The sequence below is a fragment of the Lagopus leucura genome, unplaced genomic scaffold (genome assembly GCF_019238085.1).
Source record: "Lagopus leucura isolate 7727_CA_CO unplaced genomic scaffold, USGS_WTPT01 Super-Scaffold_100004, whole genome shotgun sequence".
NCBI lineage: Eukaryota > Metazoa > Chordata > Aves > Galliformes > Phasianidae > Lagopus > Lagopus leucura.
The window spans coordinates 4,031,439-4,056,026 of record NW_024962264.1 but is presented as its reverse complement, the minus strand read 5'-3'; the positions used below and the strand labels follow the sequence as shown (position 1 = coordinate 4,056,026).

The window sequence follows — 24,588 nt, the reverse complement described above, 5'->3', positions numbered from 1 at the left end:
CAGTTTTGAAGGGGTTCCAGGATGCAAACACATAGCAGATTGAAATCAGAATTTCATTTCACACAGAAAGCCACCAAATGGATGAATCTGCGTTTCTAATCCCATAGACCACAGTCAAGTCAATGGCAGATCTTTTACAATCCCGTTCAAAACACTGCTCTACAGCTTACTGTCACTTTCAGCTGTCACTCAAGCCTTTAAATGTAAGTGAAAAACTAGACAAAGACAAAATTTTGTTCTAAAAATAGCATCTACCTTTAGCTGAGAGAATGTTAAAATACCTTTTCCCCTGGGGTCACAGAGATTCGCCATATGCAGTGGGTGTAGGAAGGATAACCGTTTGGAAATCCTGGAGAAGAAAAGTTGCCTGTAGATTCCTGCAGTGTTTCTCCACAGGCTGAAAGAATCAAAAAACAGTAAAAATATGAAATTGAATGTGCCTAAGAGAAAAAAAATGTGTCCTTCCAATATCTATTTAGAACCCATTTAACTCACTGCAGATGCAGAATGGAAAACAGACTAGTTATTTTATGATTTATTCAAAACAGAGATTTTAAGCCAATCTGACGTTCATTCCATTTTACACAGGATGTTTTTATTCCATGAACTGCTTCACTTGTGTACTGTCTGCTGACTTAACCAAAATTAGAGCAGTCTTAAAAATGTCACTGCTGCCAGTCAACTGCAAAATTATACGTGTAACTTCATTTTGCAGGAAAAAAAAGTTAGCCCCACCCTCAGGCACATCCTTTATGAGCTCAAACAAAACCACAACAAAAACTGGCACAGTGTGATTGGCACCACATTGCAATTTCATTAGAGGCTCCATTTATTTCAGTACTTCGCCCACATGAGAGACTGCTCTTACCTAAAATCGCACAATTATACTGGCATAGAAAACTTAAATCCTACATTCAACAGAATCTCTTGCAACAATGATTTGCAGAGGTGAGGGTAACAAAGCAAAGCAAACGTAAAGTCCTAAAAGACCAAAAGATTTCGTATTGCTTCTTTTTAAAGCTTTCAGCACTCATATCTCACCTGTCAATCATGCTACAATCTGCTAGCTGACTGATCAGTAATTCCCCTTCACACTAAAACACATCATTAGAAGCTCCTGCTCTTCTCTCCCATTAAAACTGATTCTGGTGGGATGTCACATCTCAGTCAGTCATCTTTTTGACCATCAATCAAGTTGTTTCACCTGCTGATCTGCAGGTGTGATATAAGACATGTGAACTGTAGAGTATTATCCCGTGACTGACAGCGTAATCAGATCTTCAGTGCTTTCAAATTACAGCACTGCCAGCAGGTGAAGCAATGTATCATCAAAATCTCAATGAATTATAAACGATCTGGAAAATCTTTAAATAAAAGCAGACAAAAGATTGTTTATGACAAAGAGACAATGCAGCTGTAAGGGCTGTCGTGTTAAAATGCTTCTAAGATGTAATCTGACAACGACACTGTAATATCAGGCATAAGCTACATTCAAGGCATTAAATATGCTCTCTGACACCGAAATGGTTATTGTGAGGAAAGAAAAAGACTGGTGCAGCCTCCCAAAAATTTAATAGCTCAAGTTACTGTCACCATGTCCTTCAGAAATGAAATGGACAAAAAAAAAAAGTTTATCCCCTCATTAAAAAAAAATAAATGTTTTTTTCTCTCCAAATTGCAAGCTTCCACAGGAAATGACATATATACAAAAGGTATTCAGTGCTAAATAATTATTTCTATATAAAACCTTCCCCGTGAAAATGCTATACCCATAATTAACCACAATTTATTTTTCACATGACAATTCATGAAAACTTGAATAAATTACAGAGTGCTGTACTGGGTTCCCTGAGAGCTACTGAGCTGTATCATAGCTTACAATGAATATGTAAAGCACTTAAAAGAAGGCCAAGAGTAAAACAGCTATCACAGAGCAGAGGAAAGCAGAACCCAAAGAGACACTGAGTCCAAATGCTCTGCCCGCTGCACAAAGAACCCTCTCTCATTCCTTCCCCCACTCCATGCATGGCTTCAGGGAGGCTGTGCTGCATCAAGGTACTCTCAGAAGGAACACAGTCAGATTAAATGCAGCCCTGCATTTAGAAAAAGGGCAGAAGGAAGAATCATAGGATACCCTGAGTTGGAAGGGATCCATAGGGATCATCGAGTCCAACTCTTGGCTCTGCAGAAGAACACTTAGAAATCGGATCGTATCTGAAGATCCTGGCATAACTAGCCCTTATGTTACAGTCCTTAAATTACTCATTTTATAAAAGCATACTAACAGAGAAAAATACCTTTGAAAACTGTTCAGAATTCCTCTCAGTCTGCAGGTTTATTTTTGCTGTGTTCCATACAGAGAACTTGTATACAGACACCAAACTATGTACTTCAGGTAGCTGCCACTGAGCGTTTCCCTTTTGTAAGAATTGAAGAATAAAGATACACAGCATAAAGCTAGCTCACTCAGTGATTTCACTGCTATTCATATTAAATGCATGGGTGCTCTCTATTAAATCAAAATTTTCAAAAAAACATAAGAAAAAATTTAATCAGATAACTTCTACTACGAATCAACACAAGCAGAAGTTATAAAATAAGGTTGGACTTTATATATTTCACAGGATTTAATTAAAAATTCCTGGTTACTCAAGGGATATGTGACAAGAACAGCTCATACTAATCAATAGCTGAATTAATTATCTGTGGGATCAGAGTTACCAGGCTGGCTTCCAGAGCTGTTGTTGATAAGTTGCTATTTGGGTACTTCCTGCTTAAAAGCACATTTCTCTACAATGGGTCCGTGATTATTATAACATTTAACATCTTATCATTAAATAATTTAAGGTTTATCTCTGCAACTGGACTGTACAACTGCATTATTTGTGATTAAGTTTATAAAATAGTATATTCTGTGTATTTCAGTGAGCTACGATCCACTAGCAACGGACTCAGGTTAAGGCTGGGTATTAGGAAAAATTAGGAAGAGTGGTGGTGCAGTGGCACAGGCTGCCCAGGGAGGTGGTGGAGTCACTGTCCCTGGAGGTGTTCAAGAAATGGGTAGATGTGGCACTGAGTGACATGGTTGGAGGGCATGGTGGGGGTGAGCTGGGGTTGGACTGGATGATCTTAGTGGTCTGTTCCAACCTTAATGATTCCACGATTCTGTAGTTCCACATTAAGAAAGCAAGGCAGCAGTAATAAGAGTGTAATGGCCATTTCCTCAGATCTAGTTCTAGCATGTTTCACGTGGAAGAAATTGATTGCATTTTCAACTTTCGCTAGTCCAGATCACTTACAGAAATGGCACTTCGACTGCCCCCCCATACACATTCCAACCAAAAGCCAATCTACAGATTGAGAAGCCTCGTCTTCTGATGGGCCTTCCTGTGGTAATGAAAGGGAAAATATTTTTCTCCTCTTTGCAAAGACTAGGAATAGATGCAAACACCAGGATTATATTCCAGAGAGTGATTTCCATTGCTGAAGCCTGCCAGTGCTTAACTGTGCAGCCAGTACACCACCACTCTCATCTGGCCAATACACACAGCATCATAAGAAAAACATAAAAACAAATCAAACCTGCTGTTCACAGCACTTGCTCAGCTCATGAAAGACAGCTTCACTGACCTCAAACCCATTTCTCAGTCACTAAGTCCTTTTCTGACAAATGACCCTGACTATCCTGCCTACTTAAAGCTATTGAAGAGGCTCAGCTATCTCACTACTGAGCTGACCAGCTTTTTTCTCCAGCATCCCCAAGCTCAGCTTTATGTTCATGGGCCCAAGAAAATGCTTCTCCAGCCAGAAGCTATCTGTAGGAGCATCTGGAACTCCAAATGAAACATACACAATACTGCAACGTTTTTCACCTAAGAAGCCAGTTTCTCTGCAAAAGCCTGATTTGATTCACTATTTTCTGTATTTTCACGGTATTACATTTGAAGTAAAAGAAACTGAACACGTGAAAAAAAAAAATGCAGATATTATTTATGTTTGAAATATTCACTGCTGTGCTATCATAGGCAGACACAATGATTAACATGTTTTGTCTGAAACAGGAGATACAGCACATATCCAAAAACAATGTCATGGATGTTACTGCTGTAAACTGTAAATCATGTATGTTCCACGAAAATCAAAAGCATAGTATCTAAACTATCAGCCTTGCTATTTGTTGAAACGTTTACTAGATCACAAATACCACTGAACTTGCAGAGCTGCTTTCCTTACTGAGTGTCTTCTCGGGGTGGTTTTTAACTTTGTGTCATGAGTTATTCAGTAACTAAAAAAAATGAATTGAAAAAATGTGATGTTAGAGAGTACAGTGGGTAAAACTTGTACCAAAACCTTCAGCCTTTTTCTCCCTCTCTCTCTTAAAACTCTCTTTTACAAGCTGGCTCACCAAAGTAAGGCTAGAAAACTAGTGTGTTTTATCCCAAAGTCTGCCAAAGCATAGCACAGAAAAGGAGGCTGATCCTGCAACCAATCATCGTTTTTGTTGCCCCTCTGAAACACGTTCACCAGTACTGCAAATTTTATAGTGTGCACTACTGCTGAGCAACGATGTTTTTACAATAACATGAAACTAACTTTCAACAAGACTGTGCAAACACCAAAAGAAATGACAATTATTATCATACATGTTTATGAATTATATGAAAAGCACTTTTTTTTTTTTTTTCTGAATAACTGCTAGAACTTCAGCTCAAAAAGCACATTCTGTCTTTGCACGTTCGAGTTATAAGAGTGTCATCTATGCACTCAACTGCCAAAGTGATTTTTGACGGTTTTCTTTTTCTTTCTTTCTAACTTTTAATCAGAGGGATACAAGACACCAGCTATATTCACAGCGATCCAGATTCCATGTGTTATTTTTGCCTTCAAAGCTTAACTTATATCAAATATATACTTATTCTCTGTGTTTACAAAATAACTGCTCTCCATATACTCTTATTAGAAATAATGCTACCTGGGAGAATAATTTTATTCAAGTACAGTCTTTATCAAAAGAACAAAACAAAACTTAATCCAGAAGGGATAACTGCTAAAGAAAATGTCTTACTTTATCCCCTGGTAGAGCCAGAAACACTGTGTGTGATCTCTGCATATAGACAGTTATAATTTGATGTACTTGCAGCACAAACTAAAAGCATCCTTCAGCAATACAATGTGTATCAGAAGCCCCAGATCATCAGCAGATCGTGCTGATGCTGATATAAACCTAAAGCAGCTCCCTCACTTCAATCCTGACCGTCTTTATAGTCCTTGTGCATTGATCTGGTGGTAAAAAGTAGCCATATATCTGACTTAAACAAGTTACTGAGACTTCATTAACCCCCACGAGGAGGAAGAGAGTTGTAAAAGCTCTGTTTAAAGATTGTTTACAACTTAGTTACGCTGGCTTGTAGTAACTTTTGAGAAAGCTGCACTGAGTTCAGAGTTGATTTTAACAATTTGATTTGCTCATTCTGCCTTCCACTCAAATTCAAAACAAACATTACCCCAGACCTGACGTATACTAAAAGCAACTCCTCCACCTAATTGTACAGTTGAAGCTTTACACTGCAAATACATAACCAGAAGTACCATTAAGTGTTTCTTTTCCAATCATTGAACAGCTAAGGAAAACATACTGAAATGGAATGAAACTAAATGTTGTTTCATGTCGTTTATCTGTCCTTAAGTGCTTTGCATTTGAGAGACCTTACCTAAAAGATATTTCATGATTCAGCTCTTCTTCTGCCTACGTCAGTTGCCAACGTGGAAACAGACTAATAAAGCAACTGACTCAAAGATATTATCGTTCCTCTTGAAAAAAAAAATGAAGTCAAACAATTGCTAGTATGTGTTTTTTGTTTGTTTGTGGTGCAATACCTGGACATCTATACAGCTTTCTTGCCTGTGCAATATCTCCTTTACTTAGACGGGTACGCTGGCCAATGGCAGGTCGTATACCATTATCATCACGGGAAGGGAGAATGGTATCCAGAAACATGCCCCTAAAAAAACATAAAAATAAAAAATAGACCCCAAAAACCCTATCAGGTTTCTGTCATAAAACTTGCAGAGTTTGATGCATGAATTATGCTATTATGTAAACCTAAAATTTACATTTGGCACAAGTAAGAGGGTAAAATGCAGAACTTTAAATAGAGAAAACAAGTCAGAAAAATTCATTGGGCTGACCAAACCTTAAGCAAAATTATCAAAAAAGAATCTTTCTTCAGTAGATCAGTGAAAGCTTTTATATTTCTGCTAGACAACAGAAAGGAAAACTCTTACTATTATTTTGATTACACAGGGAAAATGCATTACAGCTCAGCTCATTATATTGAAAAAATGAAATAAAAATTAAATAAATAAAAATACATAAGTCCCTGTCACAAAATTCTTAATCACAAAGTTCCTACTTCTAATGAAGTTTTTAAAGCCTTAATGTTTGACTTGCATGAGTAAGAGCAAGTAAAGTCAGTCCTGTTCGCCAGTGCAGTAAGAAGTCAGCCAGTAAAGCGAAGCTATTCCTGGTTTTATTGGATTCTTTTATTTAATTAATGTCAGACCATTTTTCTGTCAGATGTTATAACAGATCTTACTCTACTCTAGCTGCTGCTGCTATTAAAATACAAGTGCTTGCTTGCCACATTCTGCTTGCTCTACAACAATGTATGTCTACCTACCATAAGTGATTTCCATAATATTTACCTTAAATGACTAGGAGTAATAGAGAAGCACATCTGTTCCAAATGTGTACTTTCATTCAAAATATCCCCATTTCTAGATATGAATCAAAATATTCTGGTTGTCTGAAGTCAGTTTTAGAGAAGAAAGTACAAGGATGTTCTGTTTTCATATTATAGGATTTGAAAATCCATAAAATCCAATAAAATGGAATTTAATAGATGAATATGTTTTTGTATTCTCTTGTTCTTTAATTTTTGGATGCTCTCTTTTGTCCTTGCAGGGCTTGTACAGAAAAGTAAAACTGATGTTTTTACATGTGGATTGTAGGTCCAAAAAATGAATGCATAGCGAGGATCTTTGTAGTTATGAATGCTGTTAATTAAAACAGATCACTTTTTAAATGATAATAAATGATAAATAGATCACTTTTTAAATGACAATAAACGAACAACTTTGAGTACTGGGGTACTCAAAATATTGCTCTCTTAACCCAGTCAGATTTCTGATGGCATCACTAAAGATTTTGGAAAAAAGAAAAACAACAAAAATCAATCAGCTTAGGACATTGCATTATGTTGAACTCTAGAATAAAGTACTTATGATATTATTCAGTTTCTAGAAATAAGGGACGTTACTAATTAAAAAAAAAGTTATTCTTTAAATCATAATTGTATCTTCCACTGATTTTTGGTACAATCTGAAACAGATGCCATTACTGTTTTGAAAAATGTGAGAACGATCCTCTCAGATGGCTCAGCACTACTCTGATTTGCGCTTTAAAAAAAGAACAACTGGTAACAGTTTTAATAAAGCATTAGCAGCATTATCATGTGCAACCAGAACTTCATCAAGTTTTGCAATTTCTCCTACTTATCCGGAGTAGACTATAAGAACAAACAGCTGGCAATATTTCATGCTGGGCATGACTCATGCTTTCAAGATAAATTACTGAAAATTGATACATGACCTCGGGGTTTGGAAGGTTGTTTTTAAACAGCATGACTTAACAACCTACTGCACCTTGGGGCAGGGCATGCCTACTCATGGCACTATCAGTTTTTGCCAGCTTGGAAAGTGGTGAGATCAGAGCCCAGAATTCAAATTATCTTACGCTGTCATTGCCCTAAGACTCTGGAGGGTTCCAGCTTGTTAAATTTCTCTATTTTACATAGCTTTTTACAGCTTAAGGTAATTCATCTGTAACTGGATTAAGCAATATGACTAATATCTACCTCATGTGGCTCAATTTCCATGTTTTTCCTGGCCAATATGCTGAATATGTTCTGGTGAGGTTTTTGGTGGTCTTCAGTTTATTTCTGAATCTCAGTCTGTCTGGGGATAATTTATTTAATATTCAAAGAAAACTGTATTTGCTTTATGTGATGTGCCATCAGGTCCTTGCATAGGTTTTCTTTCAGAGCTTTTCTTAAATCTACATTACTCTAGTAATTTCAGAGTAGAAAAAGTTGGACTGCAACTTGATATGAAATACAACAGGAAATCAGGTGAGACTCCTGCTCTCCTTTTTCTAGCCTAGGAGAACAGCTTGCTGTACAGCTTCTCAAATCCATTCAGCGTTTCAGAGCAAGCCCATGAAGTTTGGAGTGGGCTTGTCAGCAAGAGGAGGAAAAAAGCAGATCATCTTTCTATAAGGTTTTGATGACAGTACCAATCTGTACAAACAACACAGAAGGGACTGCAGCCTGTGCTCTAAATGGTTGGCTGCAGCCCTTCGCAAAGGTTGCGGTTTGCATGGTCGATTTCTTACTACCATAAAGTGTTCTAGTTGCATAACCCACAGTTATTCAGAAGTCATGCATCAAAGGACATTTCTCTCCAAGAGAGCAGATCATGTTATACTTAAAACACTTCATCATTTCAATCATTTGGTTATTCTAAATACAAACATGCACGGAATACAAAGTTTTACAAAAAGAAGACGAGCACTATGAAATGATGATTCTAGATTATCTTGTCTTAAAATCTAAAGAACCAAAACAAGACTAATAGGATGCTTTGGAACTGAGCAGAAATGTGTTCCAAAATATAATTTAATTATTCTGACTTAAACAAGCTGTGTTTTTACTGCTGTAAGTGTACTGCGCTACAAGGAATATTTTAAATGATTATGAAATAATTTTAAGTAAACAAATAAATTCACATTTTTTAGCATTCACAGAGAGGAATAGAATTAAAAGTCAAAAGGTATAACCTGAGACTCCAACCTTGAGAAGGTGTTCCTGGCATAGTGCATGATGCTGTCAAAGTCATACGGCTCCCCAAGGGAATTCACCTCTCCAGGCTCCATCTTCAAGAAGTTGTATTCCTGACCTAAGGATGATTGATAATTATTCCCTGTAATATCTCTTTTTGAGAAGATTAAAAACCAAACAGGAAAAGAAAAACATCAAAGATCCCAACTTGATTACTCGCGGACATTCATAACTCTTAGTCATCGTTTGGAAGTAACTGTGTGCTTTTATTAACCAAGACAGCAGGCATCTCAGAAATCTCTGATATTTAGAAAGACTGTTCTCATTCACATAATCCATGAAGTCTCCAAACATTATGCTATAATTCATGTAGAATCTGGAAAAATTGCTGGACTGTTTCTTAATTCCAGCTGATGATAGTATTATTATAATAATAATTGCTGTGAGCTTTTGAAGAATCCTCTTTATTTTAGATTCTCTGGACTGATACTAAAGTGACTTTACTTCATTGCAGGCAGAGCACCCATGTATTGCAAATACAAGTAAGTCACATTTTCAGGAGTTCAGCTTTTGCAATTTAAATTGCAAGTAGAACAAAATAATAATATTCAGCTCATAATTCCAGATCCATAATTCTTTGACTTAATCATTCATACAGGGACGCAAAGCACTCCTTACTCCAATTCATACTCATTTTGCAGTATTGCAAAACAAACAAATGAAAAAACAACTGCAGTAGGATTAACATTATTTATCAACTTCTTCTCTGTAATATAAGAGAAAAAAAATACTTTGGTGGTCATGATCTGATTTAGTGAAATGCAAGCTCAACAAGTGATCCACAAAAGACAGCACAGGAAGTATTTTCAGTCAGAAACTAGAGGGACAACTGAAAGGGGAAAGCAGGAGGCAGAGGATGACACTATGCTCTATTTTCCCCATCAGAGAAAAAAACCTAACAGATGAGGACTTGAACAGCATCTATGCAAGTTGATGGGAAAGAGAGTAGGTGGAAAACTTGGATGTGCGAACTGGATTTCAGGACTTCAGAGACTCTTGGAAGTGTGAATTAGCTGCCAGACTTCCTCCAGCTGTTTCTGAGATGGAAAATCATAGACTGGCTTAGGTTTGAAGGGACCTTAAAAGATCTAATCCCTTCCACTCTCACTGTTGTGGAGGGGATTCTCGCAAGATTTATTGCACCCCAAAACTATTTTGTTTTAAAACATTTTCTTGAAGGACAGACAATCTAAGCTACCATTAGACACTCATTAATTCCATCCCTTCTCAAACCCTGCAGAGAATGGTCAAAAAGGTCAAAATCAGCATTTCACAAAGACCAGGTGTACTTATGAACAAAGCAAATGGAGCATGCCTAGTTTCCTTCCAACACAGATAACAGAGTTTCAGATTTGAATATGATGGGAACATGGTCACAGATTCAAAGTGTTCAGCTTCCCTTCCAAATCTCAACCTGCTAGGCAGCTTAACAGGTATCAGCATGTCTCTAATAATCATTCAGTATGACTGTAAAAGCCTTTCTCAGCCACAGAAAAATAGGACGTTAAAGGGCTCTAATTGTAATAGCTTCCTTCAAAATTTCTGAGTGTGATTACTATTTCTCTCCTAGCCAAGGATACTTCACGGCTTGCTATTTGGCCAGATCTTAAGAAAAAATTATATTTTAGTTGCAGTACTATATTTGTGAATCTTCTTAAGATTGGTCTAGCTAAGAGGAATAACAAATGCTTATTTCAGCTGTCGTTACAGAGCAATTCAGTTCTAAAAAACTCAAGCAAATGAAGTAAACAGCAAAAAATGAACACTTTTTTTCCCAAAAACGTTTATTAGAACATCTCACCTGGTTGGATGTTTTCTCTAATGATGGTGACGTGGTCATCTCGGTCTGGTCGTGTATGTTCATGCCAAAAGCCTATAACATGACCTAGTTCATGGACCACTATACCAAATTTATCACAGTTCTTGCCAATAGATATAGCTTGAGGACCATTTCCCCTTCGACCCACATAAGAACAGCACCTGCAATTAAAACACAAATAAAGATGAATGTTCTCATATTCTTATTTAGGAAGTTCAGTTAAAATCTGAGAAAACGCCTTCTTAAAAAAAAAAAAACAAAAAAAACCAGCAGAACTACTCACTGTGAAGTTTCTGAAGTCTCTCAAAACCTAGAGCTAATGCTGGAATGACAACTTACTTATTATTCAGAATACCTTATGAAGAATTTATGGATTGTTTTATTTTTTATTCAAGGCCTTCCACAAGATGTTAGCTGTGTTTAGCACAACTGTCCCTTGTGGTCTTGTATTTCCATATGACACAATAATGCATTTGCACTCAAAGAATTAATGAAGTCCACTTTACTGAAGTACCATCTCATTCATGTACATCACTGCTTTCCTGCCCACACACCATCAAAAAAGACGTGCAGAAGGAACAGGAAAATGTATGCACACACTTTCCTCCATGCTATACTTCTGCTGTGTGTCTTGAAAGCACTCACTGTAGCCATGCTCACTCAGTTCTGGTAAGTTTCCTATATTTTGATCTGAAAATTCACCCTTCCCTACTAATTCTATTTATAAAATGATGCAAATGAAATGGTAGCCCATTAAAAGAGTCATTTTGTATCTGTTAGTGCACAGTTGAAAAAACAGCAGAAGATATCCTGCCAGAAATGCAATATCCTGTGGTGCCTCTTAACAGTCTCTCCATGTTTTCTATATTTTCTGTTTATCTGTCTGTGGATGATGTATACTGTCATTTGCAACAACTCTGTATGAGGAGGTTGAATGATCTTAATAGGAGTGAACCATTTCTTCTACCACTCCTGTTTTCTTGCAATATAAACTTTTAGGATGTTAGTCCCAGAAAGTCATACCCCCCTGTCCCGTCCCCCCCCCCAAAAAAAGGGAAATATGCTTTGCAAGTGCTCTTGTGTTTCATTACTCTTCTTCTGCGCTTTCACAAATTATACCTTTTCAGCATTCACAGTGTCAACATTTATCAGAGATGTCTGCTTGCTTTTTCATTAGAAAAGACATCTGCTGATTAAGCCAGCAAAACCGTAGAAAGGGAGAAGAGAGTGAATTCTGCAGAAATCTGAGACAATTTCAGAGTTAACAATCTAAAACTCATTCTCTTTCACCTCAAAAAATTCTAGCTGTTACAAGCCGACATTACATTCCTTAACAATAACTCATTTTCTCATCTCTGCTCTGTAATTCTGTAGTCTTTCAGATGGAATAGAACTGTGCAGAGTAGAAGTTCACCTCCACCTCCTCCTCCTTAAAAAAAAAAAAAAATAATCGGATGTCCAACATTTATGTTGTATTTGTTCTTTGAGGAGGCTTATGTTAGCGTGGACTTTGATCCAATCCTTCATACATATCTGTGGTCAATAAAGAAAGAGCAGCCATGGAAGTAATTTCAATCGTATATTAAACTCTACAGCCTCCAAAATTGGCTCCCTTTCAGGTTTTGTAGAGTTGTCTCTTTGGATAATTGGCTGGTCAGTCAGTCTTAATTGGGTTGTTTCACTGATTTTTGTTAATAAAACAAACAAACAAACAAGCAACCCACTAAATCCATCAAATATAAATATTAGGGGAATACAGTCATGACACTTCAGCTTGTTATATATATCCTTAGTAAACATATACTGGTTTTGCACGGCTGAGAAAAATGAAGGATAGCAATATCCAAAAAAATGACAGTAATACCTTAGAATTATAAAAGCAATGCATTTATTTTATAAAGTAAACATTATTGTAACAACCTCAGAGAGTTGTATTAAGAATTCCAAAGCTGTCTTAAAAACACCGCTTGGAAAATTAATTGTCACAGAATCACAGAATGGCCTGGGTTGAAAAGGACCACAATGCTCATCCAGTTCCAACCCCCTGCTGTGTGCAGGGTCACCAACCAGCAGACCAGGCTGCCCAGAGCCACATCCAGCCTGGCCTTGAATGCCTGCAGGGATGGGGCATCCACAGCCTCCTTGGGCAACCTGTTCCAGTGCATCACTGCCCTCTCAGTGAAAAACTTCCTCCTAATATCCAACCTAAACCTCTCCTGTCTCAGTTTAAAACCATTCCCCCTTGTCCTATCACTGTCCACCCTCATAAACAGCCATTTCCCCTCCTGTTTATATGCTCCCTTCAAGTACTAGAAGGCCACAATGAGGTCTCCCAAAGCCTTCTCTTCTCCAAGCTAAACAAGCCCATTTCCCTCAAACTTTCCCCATAGAAGAGGTGCTCCAGCCCTCTGATCATCTTAGTGCCCTCCTCTAGATTTATCCTGACTGGTTCTAAAACACTCCTACCCTCAAAACAAACGTAATTTATAACTCTTTCTTTCCTGCTTTAGGCAGTTCCAAGCATAGGTATGAATCACCATTTTCCTTGGCCTAAGTACAGAATTGGGCTCTGTGCTCCAGCTCTGGTTGTGCAATAATGTGACTTTCACGCTTGAATTTCTTAAGGTGTTCACTAGTGACTACTTTAAAAGCAAAGGAAATGCAGACTTTCTGCCATCATTCTATGCACTGCAGGTTTACACCTCCATACCATAACAAAAGAAAATAACATGAGGGCATTTATTTCCATACTCTGTATAAACTACAGTAATAAAAAGCAAGTATGAACAATATTTGGTATAGAAATAAGCACTGACATAAATAATAGTAGTGGAAGTACTGCCTTAACATACACCCTAGAATACAACACAGGCAATAAAATGGAGTGATGAAGAGCATAAATAAGAATAAAATAAAAATCTAGAGTAATTATACTACTTTATCTCATGATTCCACGGTGGATTTCACCTTTGCACCTAATTTGTTGACATGCCTTTGTTTAACATTTTTTTCAGTTTGCTGAATAAATATTATCGCTCCAAGTCAATATGCAAACATAATTAAAGCTTTACAGTATTTTCAGTGTCTTTATTGTGTCTGGGTACTTATTCTTCACTAGTTCCTTAACTATTTGAATAGCTCTCTATTAGCATAAGTAAATTACCAAAGTTCATACACTCTCATTCGCTCATGTTTAGTATGGTGTCTGTAAAATAGTAACGCTTTGGATCCAAAAGGACATTTGTTGTTGTTCTTAAATTTTGCACACAATATTATTTACTGTCACATCCCATTGCTGGGGGAATGATTGAGGACAGACTTAGCCAAAAGTTGCGGAATCCGCAGAAATTTCTTTCTCAGAAAACTTCATTAATTTTAAGACACTAAAGAACTGGTCGCAGTGTTGAATTAGTGTTGAATTCTGAATTTATTGGCATAGGCAGTTGCATTATGTACACCAAATTAATTTGTTAAGCACAGCCCTAGGTCCCAGACTTCAAATCTTCTAGAAAATACCCATCCTTAGCTTTCAGTGCTTACAAGTAAGTCTAAGGTTCAGCACTCACGTTGGCAACATACAGGAAGACATGGCAGAAAACTAGATCAATCAGATGAAGTAACCCACATTCTTTCAGAGTATGTCACCATTTCCATATTAGTTGAAATTAATGAGTTATGCTTCTCTAAGTATGTTAAAGTTATGCACATCATTAAGGTAATTATATTATATGGGTCTTGGACAAAAGAACTATGCTTGATGCCTACTTTATAGGCAGAAAAGTATAAAACACATACAGTCAGTGAAAATTCTACATTTGGGGAAAGTACAAAATTTGAAAGAAAAAAAAAATACAACCAGATTTTGTTTAATTTCAGTTGGAAGGGATCTGTGAAGCACTTTAGTTCAACCTCCTGCTTAAAACAGTCAGATATCAAGTCAGAAGACAGCTGTTCAGGTGTTTATCCTGTTGAGCTTTAAAAATGTCAAAGGACAGACAGCACAGCCTCTCAGAGCAACCAGCTTCAATGTTTGGCTGTCCATACTGTAAGAAATATATATATACCTGGTCTGATTCTTTCTTCATCTTCTGTCTGTTAGCTTGCATTCTCCCACCAAGCATCATCATAAGGAATCTATCTCTTCATGTTTCCTTCTCTGTAGGAACTGAAGGCTGCTGTTGCATATACTGGAAGCCATGTGAAGTAATTCTGCACCCTCAGCATCTCCTCACAGGGCCAACACCCCTGAGCACCTTGGCAGCCCGCTGCTAAAGTCCTTGCAGGTAATTAATGTCATTCTCATATGTAATGTTTACCTATCATCTAGAAAGTGCCAACCAGAGAAGGACAACTCCTTTTCATGAAAGGCTGTTCATACAGCCTCTGGTGCTGCTGGCTCCCTTTGCAGCCAGGGCCACCTTGTACCTAACTTGCTGCCTGAGGACTTTCCCCACAGAGCTGCACATCCCAGCTGCACAGCTTTGTATTCAGCCCTTCTGAACTTGATCAAAAAGTTTGCAAACAAGGAGAACTTGGGCATTACCAGCGTGCTTAGTGGCTCTGGGTATCTTAATGGGTACTTCAAAAAAATATTTTCTTCTTAGAAAACAAAAATGGAAAGAAACAAAAGGATACAGAATGCTTCTGCATCTTGTAGGATACAAAATACTTAGGACACCTAGGTGCTGGCATATTTAGAACTAATGTTCTAAATACTCAGAAAGAGAATGTGCATGTGTATGTCTGTAGGTATGTATTTGCAGGTGAAGATAAACTGTAAAGCATTTGTTTAGAAACAAAATAAGCCCACTGAGTAAAACAAAACACAACGAACAGCCAGCTGCATGTGGCAATTTCCTTTGAATATTTACTTAGCAGATTTTAAGCTCTTCCCAGAAATTATCAATAAATTTCTTCAGTATTGCTTAACAGCCTAAGGAGAATTAGAATTAACGTGAGTCTCAAAATAACAGTATCAGTACACACTCATAGAAGGTCATGAGGATTAGTTGGGTTGAGTGTCATGTCAAGCACATCAGATTCGTCCAACTAAGCTGCAACGTTCTGATCACTGCAACTACTGCACTGAGGCAAAAGGTAAGAAAAACTAAAGTAAATAAATATACATATGAAAGAAATAAGTTGCAACATCCTGAGGCTGATCCCAGGTGCTTCGGGCAAAGGGCGGAGACTCCTCTGCGCTTCAGCAGCACTTGTCATGCTCCTTAAACTGAGTCAACTGACAATTTAAAGCTCCTGATCTCTTTAATCTTTATTGCAACAGACAGCAGTTAGAGACAGTAACTATTTAGGAATCTCTAATTCCATGTAATTGGTCTAGCTGATCAATAATGGTGTGCAAAGAGAAACAAACGACAAAGAAAGCGAAGTGATTGGAGCGGGACATTCTTTCTTTCAAGTAATACTGTTTCACAGTCACTCCTTAAGATGCTCTTAAATCATTGTAAAGGAAGAGAATCTCATGGGGTCACAATGTTGCACTTTTTAAGAAAGCTGCATTATTACATTCTTTGGGATTTAACGGCATACTTGCCCCTTAACAGACCACAACATCAGCCTGCCATGGCACTAACTGTGTGAAGCTGTGGATTAAAAGCTGCAGAACTTTATGAGCATGCTAGGACTGTGTGTCATTGCTTACTGATGACACAAAGTGAAAGATCTATATTCCATATAAAGCAGATACTGGCTTTGACCCAGCTTCATGGCAGGTATCAATCAGTGCTCATTACTAAATGTCCTGACTCATAGTCCTAAGATCTGTTTTGAGAGCAGAAGTGGCTACTGCTCCTTCATCAGCTTGACGGAGATGACTACACCAGTATCACAGACAGCTACTAGAATGCATTCTTTAGTTATCAGTTTCTCATCCCAGCGTACTAATCCTTCAGTTCATGTTAATACACCATGTCAGGGCTCATGAGAATTGAAGAGGATAACTACCACCCATTGTGCAGGCCATGCCACCACCTGTAGAGGAGCAGCGTTGGCTGTTTTGGGACAGAAGAGTGCCAGCTGCTAGAGTCAGTAACCACCTGAGAGCAAGAACCAATCCAACACACACAAAAAAAGTTTATTGAGGATGATCTGAAGCATTTCTCTTCCCATACAAGTGATTGTGCACCTTTCAGAGCAGGTAAACTTTCTACAAGCTAAAAATGCTGCAAAAGTATATGTAAGGTAATGACCCTACCTATTTTGCCAACTTAAGCCTGCAGTGTGTATTAATATCGTAGCAACTTAAAAGAAAAAAAAAGTTAAAACATACAGAAGCCTTTCATTCTACAACATTTACAGAAGAACATGAAAGAGATTTGATTTTTCTGTATCTCAGACAGATTTGTCAAATACTCAAACCTGTGGGTACAGTACCGATGGCAGTAAGTTATCTCAAGTTTGTCACAAGAAGTAATTAAGTCTTCTGATGGAGAAAAAAAGTTACCACAAAGTCAGATCAAAGGCATGCTGAAGTACTAGAACAATATGACTAACTGTTCTTTTCTCTTTCCTTATTATTTTTTGTCTCACTATATAAAAAGAAGCCTGAACTTTTACTCAGAACTTTTATTATGAGCATGTGAATAGAGGCCAGTTAAGTTTGCTGCCCCCCCTTTTTTTTTTTTGGCTTCGCAGACAGAGAAATATACTATCTTCAGTTTCTATCTGATAGGCAGAAACACGAGCATGAAGAAGACAAACATTGTTTGGAATCTGCTTACAGAATAGATTTTTTTACTTGCTTTAATCAGCTATCTGCATCAGAATTTGTTGTAGCATATATTAACTCCAACGTACGCTGTTTTGGTAGAAAAATCACAAGCAACAGTACAGTATTCTTACTTTCACATCTGCAGCTAATGGGTACAAATGACTACTATAATTTTAAAAATTCAAACTAGTTCAGAAACATCTTTTCAATAATTAACTGCTCTCAAAATCATAAAAAATACATCATGACAAGTAATTGCTGTTAAAGACTGCAGAAAACGAAACTGTGATGGAGATGATGGAGTGATGGATAAGAGGCCTCTAGCCATAAAGACTAATTTTCTTTCCACATAAAGCTCATAAGTAAACTACAGAAGTCTATTACAAAAGGGAGTATGAAGTTCATAGAAAGAATACATCTATACAAAATAAAAACTGATAATACGATCTTTAAACTTGCAGTCTGAGAAAAGACTGCTAAACACAATGAAAATAAGCCTGGAGCTGACAATGACTTGAACAGACTGGAGAGATATAAAAAAGGAAATATAGCATTATCAAGTGTCCAGAAATGTGCAAAAGGTGATGCGTGCTGAGCATGGAACTGGTGACCGAGTATCAGGGCTGTGGAAAGAACTAAGGAGTGTAATGGCAGTTATGTCCCAGGCAACCAAAAGTCAAAGGTGGGAGGCGTTGAGAAGCAGATCGTGGAGATACCTAAGAGAACAGAGAGATTTCAAAACATGAACTAGATCTAGCGCTGGCTGAGCAGAAGTAATGACTCATCCGGACAAGTGTGTCCTTTTCTGGGTTCTCAGTTTCAAGAAAGATGTGGAGTAGTCAAAAAAGAATTTCTTAAGAGAATAACAAGGTGATCAAAGTCCTAGAAAAAATGACTTGGCAGGAAAGCTTAAACGATTTGGACATTTTGTAGCCTAAACGAAAATGGAACTGAGGGTGGACATAATAAGAGTCTCAAAGAATATGACAAAGTCCTTTAATAATTTGTTTTCTGTGGTCATGGTGAGAAGGAAAAGTTGATGAGCTTCAACTGCAGCAACAAATCCCTATTTTTGTTATGACCAAAACTATTGCCACCAATATCCTCAAGTTCTTATTTTAAGGATACTGAAGCAATGTATTTCCTAGCAGGCTGTGAATTATTCATTTTGCATGTTTTTAAAAACAAGTTAGACAAGCAAATCTCAAGAACATCATAGATACAGCTCTTTCCATCTTAAGGGTGCTCAGCTATTTTTGCAGTCCTGTAGGTTTACGATAACAAAAACTTCTCTCACCCATTGTTAAAATGCAAACTCTCAACTGTAGAAAGCTCGTGTTTCTACCTCTGATAACTAATTCCTCTATTTCAAATATGCTTTTTTTTCCATCACAGCCTTCCTGGGCAGAGCTTCCCATGAACTGCTGCAAGAAGTAATGCATTATGCTCCTTGAAAATATCCTTGAAGTTTGCAAAGGCTCAAAGGCACTTCAGTTGTTAGTGTACTATCACCACCATTTGAGACGTCTGCAGATAGATATTGCCATGTGAACCTCCACATATATGGCTGTGTCCACTTTCTGTTTCATTAGATATGCTATGTTTTGACTAGGTGCTCCTTCTGGCAGGGTTTATCACTTAGTTTTTATTTCAGACAGTGCAGAGTATAATAAAGTTTCCCTCATCTGTGAATGTTAACTACCATGGTACTACTAACAATAATGATACAATGTGCTAACAAATCAACACAGCAGGCTGCTATGGGAAAGCACAGGGATTCATTTCAATGTGACTAGCCATGAGGCAGAAGGTGTTTGCAGATGGTTTGGTGTCACTTCTGTCTATTTTCTTTCCATGGAAAACAGCAGCACTGTATGCAAGTGGTGAGTGCATAGTAGTTTCTATTCACCCAGAGAAGACGTACTCTTACTTATCTGGCACTTTCTGAAACAATCTGAACTCAAAAAAGGTCCTTCTGTTTAGCTTAGGCTTTTCCTCACTGGCAGCCACACTTTCCCTTGTTCTTAATCCTAGAACTGTTACAGACTTCATTAAGTGTTTGCTGTATGGAAAGCATCCGCCAATAAAACACTGATGGCAAAGGATAATGGTGACTTTCAACACAGATGCTGAGTATACTCTAGCTTTCTGATCTGAATTTGTTATAATCCAGCCTTCATCACTTCATAGTGACTTCATCTTATGAAGCACAAGCCAACCAATGAAGTCGTAGCATTTACCTTTCATTTACAGAGACCTCTGTTTCATATATCCATACTTCTCTTCCCAACATGCCTGTGAACATTTATCTCTTCCACATTCTCTGTTTAAGTTCACATTGCTTTCTGCATCAGCAAGAGCAGGCAGGCAGCATTATTATTCTTTACTTCCTGAATTTTTCCAACTATTTGTAAGTATTCTCTATCTTATGAGTTGCACTGCTGACTAAGTAATAATAGCCATGCTGGTTTAGAACAGAAGTCCATTTAATTTGTTGGTTTGTAACAGGGTTCTACAGCACAAGAATACAAAAGACAAAGTATGAGCATTCCCCCAGAATACGTTCCCACATTGCAAGTATCTAAGGCTCAGAGAAGAATGTATGCTTAAAATATCCCTGACATACATGTAAACTTATGGACTGTTGTAAAGTACATGCAGGATCATACCTACAATATAAGGAGATTCCAAAACTTCCCTTCGCGACCTTAGCCTCTAAAACTTATGAAGTAGCCATGAAAAGTGCTCATTGATCAAAAAGTCAGCAAGACAGACAGCTTCACCCTTTGGAGCCTACGTCCCCAGCAGAAGCAGACTATCATAACTACAGTATTCCCACATGTAGTGAGTTTTCCCTTCAGAAAACAAACATGGTGCTCACAGGCAGTTCACTGACCACTATATTAAATCGAGATTTCTGAGTGCAATAAATAACAAACATAACTGGCAGATACATTTGTCAGCAGAAATATCTGAGGATGGAAAGTGATTGACTGAAAGCTAGGCTGATGAATGACAAAACCTGTTTCGCTCATTTTCACGTGTTAGTGATCTGGGAGAAGGAATTGTGAAAAGGTTATAAAAGTTTCCTGATTAAATAAATCTGAGCAACGACAGTCAATGCAATAAAAGATAAGACCTTAATTACAATTAAGCACAATTAAGCTGGAAAAAGAATAGGGATAGGTGTTTCTACTTGATCCAGCAGAGAACATGCAATACGGAGAAAATATCAAATAAACAGGCAATTAGCCTTAAGCACATTTAGAACAATGTATGTGAACACTGAAAGTATGACAAAGCCAACTATAATGTCTCATCTATGTTTACCTAGTAAGATAGTTTTATTTAGCAATATCTGAGAGGCATAACTTCAATAATCACTTCTTTCAATTAACCTACAGCCAAGTAGAACAGATGCATTGCTTAAACACAGTAACTATTCACTTCCCTGCAAAGTAGCTATTCACTAACAACTGCAAAGATAAGAAATATGTCCAAACACAGAAAGTGTGACTATCTGTGAACACACAGACGCACTTACCCACAAGGTCGGTATGTAAATACGATGTAACTTTCTTCATCACTTCTTTCAATAAATGTAACACACGTGTACTTTTCCCAGTGTCGCATCGCCTGTTTGAACATGGCGCGCTGCGTGCCTGCAAGAATTGCATGACATGAAATAAGAGACTTTTCCAACTTTAGTCTTCAAATCTGGAGACTAATTTAACTTCAGCACACCAAACAAGGCATGTGAATTTAATAACTTTGTCTCAAGCAGGGACGAACTTCCATTTCCTTCCATCCAAACCTTTCAGAAATCAAATTATTCACCAAAAGGGGAAAAATGTATTTTGTTACTATACAAAGCATACCTAGATACTTGTTTTAAAAAGAGAAATGCATTCAGAAACAGCCTAGATGCAGAAAAAGCCAAGCCAGGTCTCACAGAGCTCAAGGCCCTGTGCATGCTGGCTGCCCACACAATGCTGCAGGTAGCATGGCAAAGCAATTTCATTGCCTAATAAAAGACAAGGCTTGTTAACTTAGAGGTAGTACCTGAGAATATTGTTGCTGAGCTAGAAATCCACAAAGAACTGTACTCAGCACGAATTTGCTGGCAGAAATATATCCATCTCTCATTCCCTCAAAGCTACATTCCAGCAGAGAGTGGATGGGTAACTTGGGGCATGGGTGATGTCTGCTTGTTTTTAAAATGCTTTAAGTTAAAGACAACAAAATCTCAAAGTTCTTAAAAACGATGAGTTCAAACAATGCCATGATCCTAAGAATTAAGGGTTATTTCATCCTGTTTCGCCCTTTTATCATTAAGTAATGTTCATCAAGCTTTAAAACTTACCTTTACAAAAAAGTAAAACGTTCAGCATGTAAATCTTTTACTTAGTTTACAAACGTTCCTCCAAAAGATTGCTATCCAAAAACAAAGGTTACGTACTCTGTAAATACCCAGACTAAAAGTTTTACTAGAACAGTTTGGAAAGAAGGTCTCTGATTTCTTACGTGCATACAACATGTGTGAATCTGCATGTTTCTTTAGGCTTCCTGTATTACTGTGCACAGTAAGATGCTGCTATGTATTGTTTTCCACCCGTCTTCATTTTTCTCTACATTCCTTTTTGTTTTAAATTACTGATTATATCCACACTGATACTGATCCACTTATATTTTTCAGGAATGATAAATGTTCTAAATTTCCATGCTAAGAACTACATACAAATATTGAAGCCAGCTTTTTCTTTTTGACATGTATAGTAATCAGGTATCCGTTTGAAAGCCAAATTGAGGAATTACAAAACACATTTAAGTCATTTAATTGCGTTACATCAGTTTAGCAAAATACATGTCCCACTAGTTAATTCTGTTATATTCTTAAACTAAATAAACATCCTTTTTTTTTTTTTTTATTAATAAAAATAAATTTCAATATATTCTGTTATTTAGGCTCCTGAAAACAAACATATAACAGAAGAAACATCAAACAAACAGAATTCCTTATCTAAAACAAACCTAAATATCTTTATTACGCCGCTTGCCCTTGGGAACAATTCATTAAAGGATGGCTAACGTTTTCAAAGCAGATGTAGTCCTGGCCTGATCCTGCAGAAATCTTTCCATAGTGTGACTTCACTATAAATGAATAAATAAAAATAAACCATATTCTTTCTCCCTATATAAAGCTGAAAACTTACCAGTGAAATTTCCACCTATTACGTATGGAATGACACCCCCTGGCCATATTCTCTCTGTTCGTGATGTAGCAGCTCTGGGAAATCTGTTCTTCTCGTTTTTCCCTGAGAATTTCACTGTGGTTCTTCCTTTAGAAGTATTATTTTGCTCCAAGCCTGTAACGACAAAACACTAATTGAGATCATTAAAAAGAAAAAAAGAATAGAAAAATAAAGAGAGAACCATTACTGAATAATTATTTTCCATGATGTCAAAGTCATATTATTACTTCTATATGTACTTTATCAATAATCTATTACTACTCATTTTACAGGAAGTGCTTGAAATGGCGTGTCTAAATCTTCAACTTCCAAAGGTATCTACAGTAACAATTTAAGCACACAAGCTTACTGACTAACAGAAACGCTGTCTGCATAATTGCACCAAACAATAACAATAATAATAATAATACACTTCCTTGTGTCTTTTATTTTCTGTTGTTGTTTCGGTTTGAGTTATTTTTCGTTGGTTGGTTGGTTGGTTTTAAGAAAGTTTGGATTTCTCCAGCAGGGGAAAAAAGGCAGACCCCAAGTAATCATCACATTTACTGTCCCTTTCAATTTTATTCCTGGATCTGGAAAAAAATCAAGTGCATGGCTATTCCTAGAGCAATGGACAGAAAGAACTCCATTACAGTGGCTTTTGTTATCGTGAACTGTCTGGAAAAATAGATAAATTATTTGCAAAGTAAACTGTAAACTTATGGAAAAAGTCACAGTTAATTTTTCCCTCTGATCTCCGTTACTTGCACCTAATGCTAATAGCCACAACATTCTCAGATGGAAATATAACTTTCAGTTTCATAATAACCCTATAACACTTCAGGATGTCAACATGTATTTTTCACAAATGAGCTTTTGCATCCCTGTGGATAAGCATTACTCATGGCTGTAAGTTGGAAGATCAATAAAAGTCTACTATTTTGAGAGATTATCTATCATCCTTCCTGTTACAGGTAAATATCTCCTATATCAGTTGAAATTTGCTGTGACTACAAAAAACTATAAGGACAGCGAGACAGGTACTTGTACGCCATAATGAAGTTAGCTTTTCTCTTCTGATGCAATCTGCAAGTTAGTAATGGGTATCAGTGAAGATGATTAAAATGAATCACTTATGCCAAGTTGCATATATGAAAGATAACAAGCTCTTATGCAGTATGGAAATGTCATAAAAATGAAGACTGTATACCAACATATTACAGAAAAGTCAGAGTGTTATGGTTAATCTTACAAGACATACACTGATGCATGTAGACACACTGTAGTGTGTTTAAAATGCAGTTTTACATATTTTCTTTTGAGAAGTTGACATTCCATGACACTAAAATGACATCTTCTTGTATGAAATATGGCAAATGCACTTGGCCAGTATTAATGGAGATTCACTGATATTGCGTGCTGAATTCAACTGCATTCACACTGACAGAAGGATGATGTGTTTATTTAGTGGAACACACCATAAAAGCTTCAAATTGTGTGACTCATCACAGTGCCCCAAACGGATCCAGAGGAAAAAGTACTACATTAGCAGCTATCTATCACATTCCTCAAGTACTGAGCAGACATTGTATTGATAAAAGTAGTACTTGTAAATGTGAATATAACCATGCTAAGTAGCTAAGGAAATCTTAATATGAAAGGTAAAAGCACATTTTAACTTCAAGATCTTAAACTAGAAACAGACCTCTAAGAAAATGTGATGAAGAGCTGATCTCTTCATTAGAATTGTCATACTGTTGTCATACTGTCATACTGTTTAAAGTTTGCTTATGCCAACAGTAATACAGAGACACTTCAGTACATTAAACCATTGTAATCATTAATGCTCAT

The 24,588-nt window shown here is 37.1% G+C and overlaps 1 protein-coding gene across 2 annotated transcripts in view; it reads right to left on the bottom strand.

Annotated features, from left to right (window-relative positions):
• The window catches only part of TLL1 (tolloid like 1), a 132,752-nt gene that overhangs the window by 46,742 nt on the left and 61,422 nt on the right, over positions 1 to 24,588 (bottom strand). For both annotated transcript variants that reach the window (XM_042871945.1, XM_042871946.1), the window contains exons 4-9: positions 22,720 to 22,872; positions 21,051 to 21,168; positions 10,759 to 10,937; positions 8,910 to 9,015; positions 5,878 to 6,002; positions 282 to 397 (exon numbers count right to left, since the gene is read on the bottom strand). In XM_042871945.1, the coding sequence (XP_042727879.1) occupies positions 282 to 397; positions 5,878 to 6,002; positions 8,910 to 9,015; positions 10,759 to 10,937; positions 21,051 to 21,168; positions 22,720 to 22,872 (797 nt within the window). The remainder of the gene's footprint in view (positions 1 to 281; positions 398 to 5,877; positions 6,003 to 8,909; positions 9,016 to 10,758; positions 10,938 to 21,050; positions 21,169 to 22,719; positions 22,873 to 24,588) is intronic.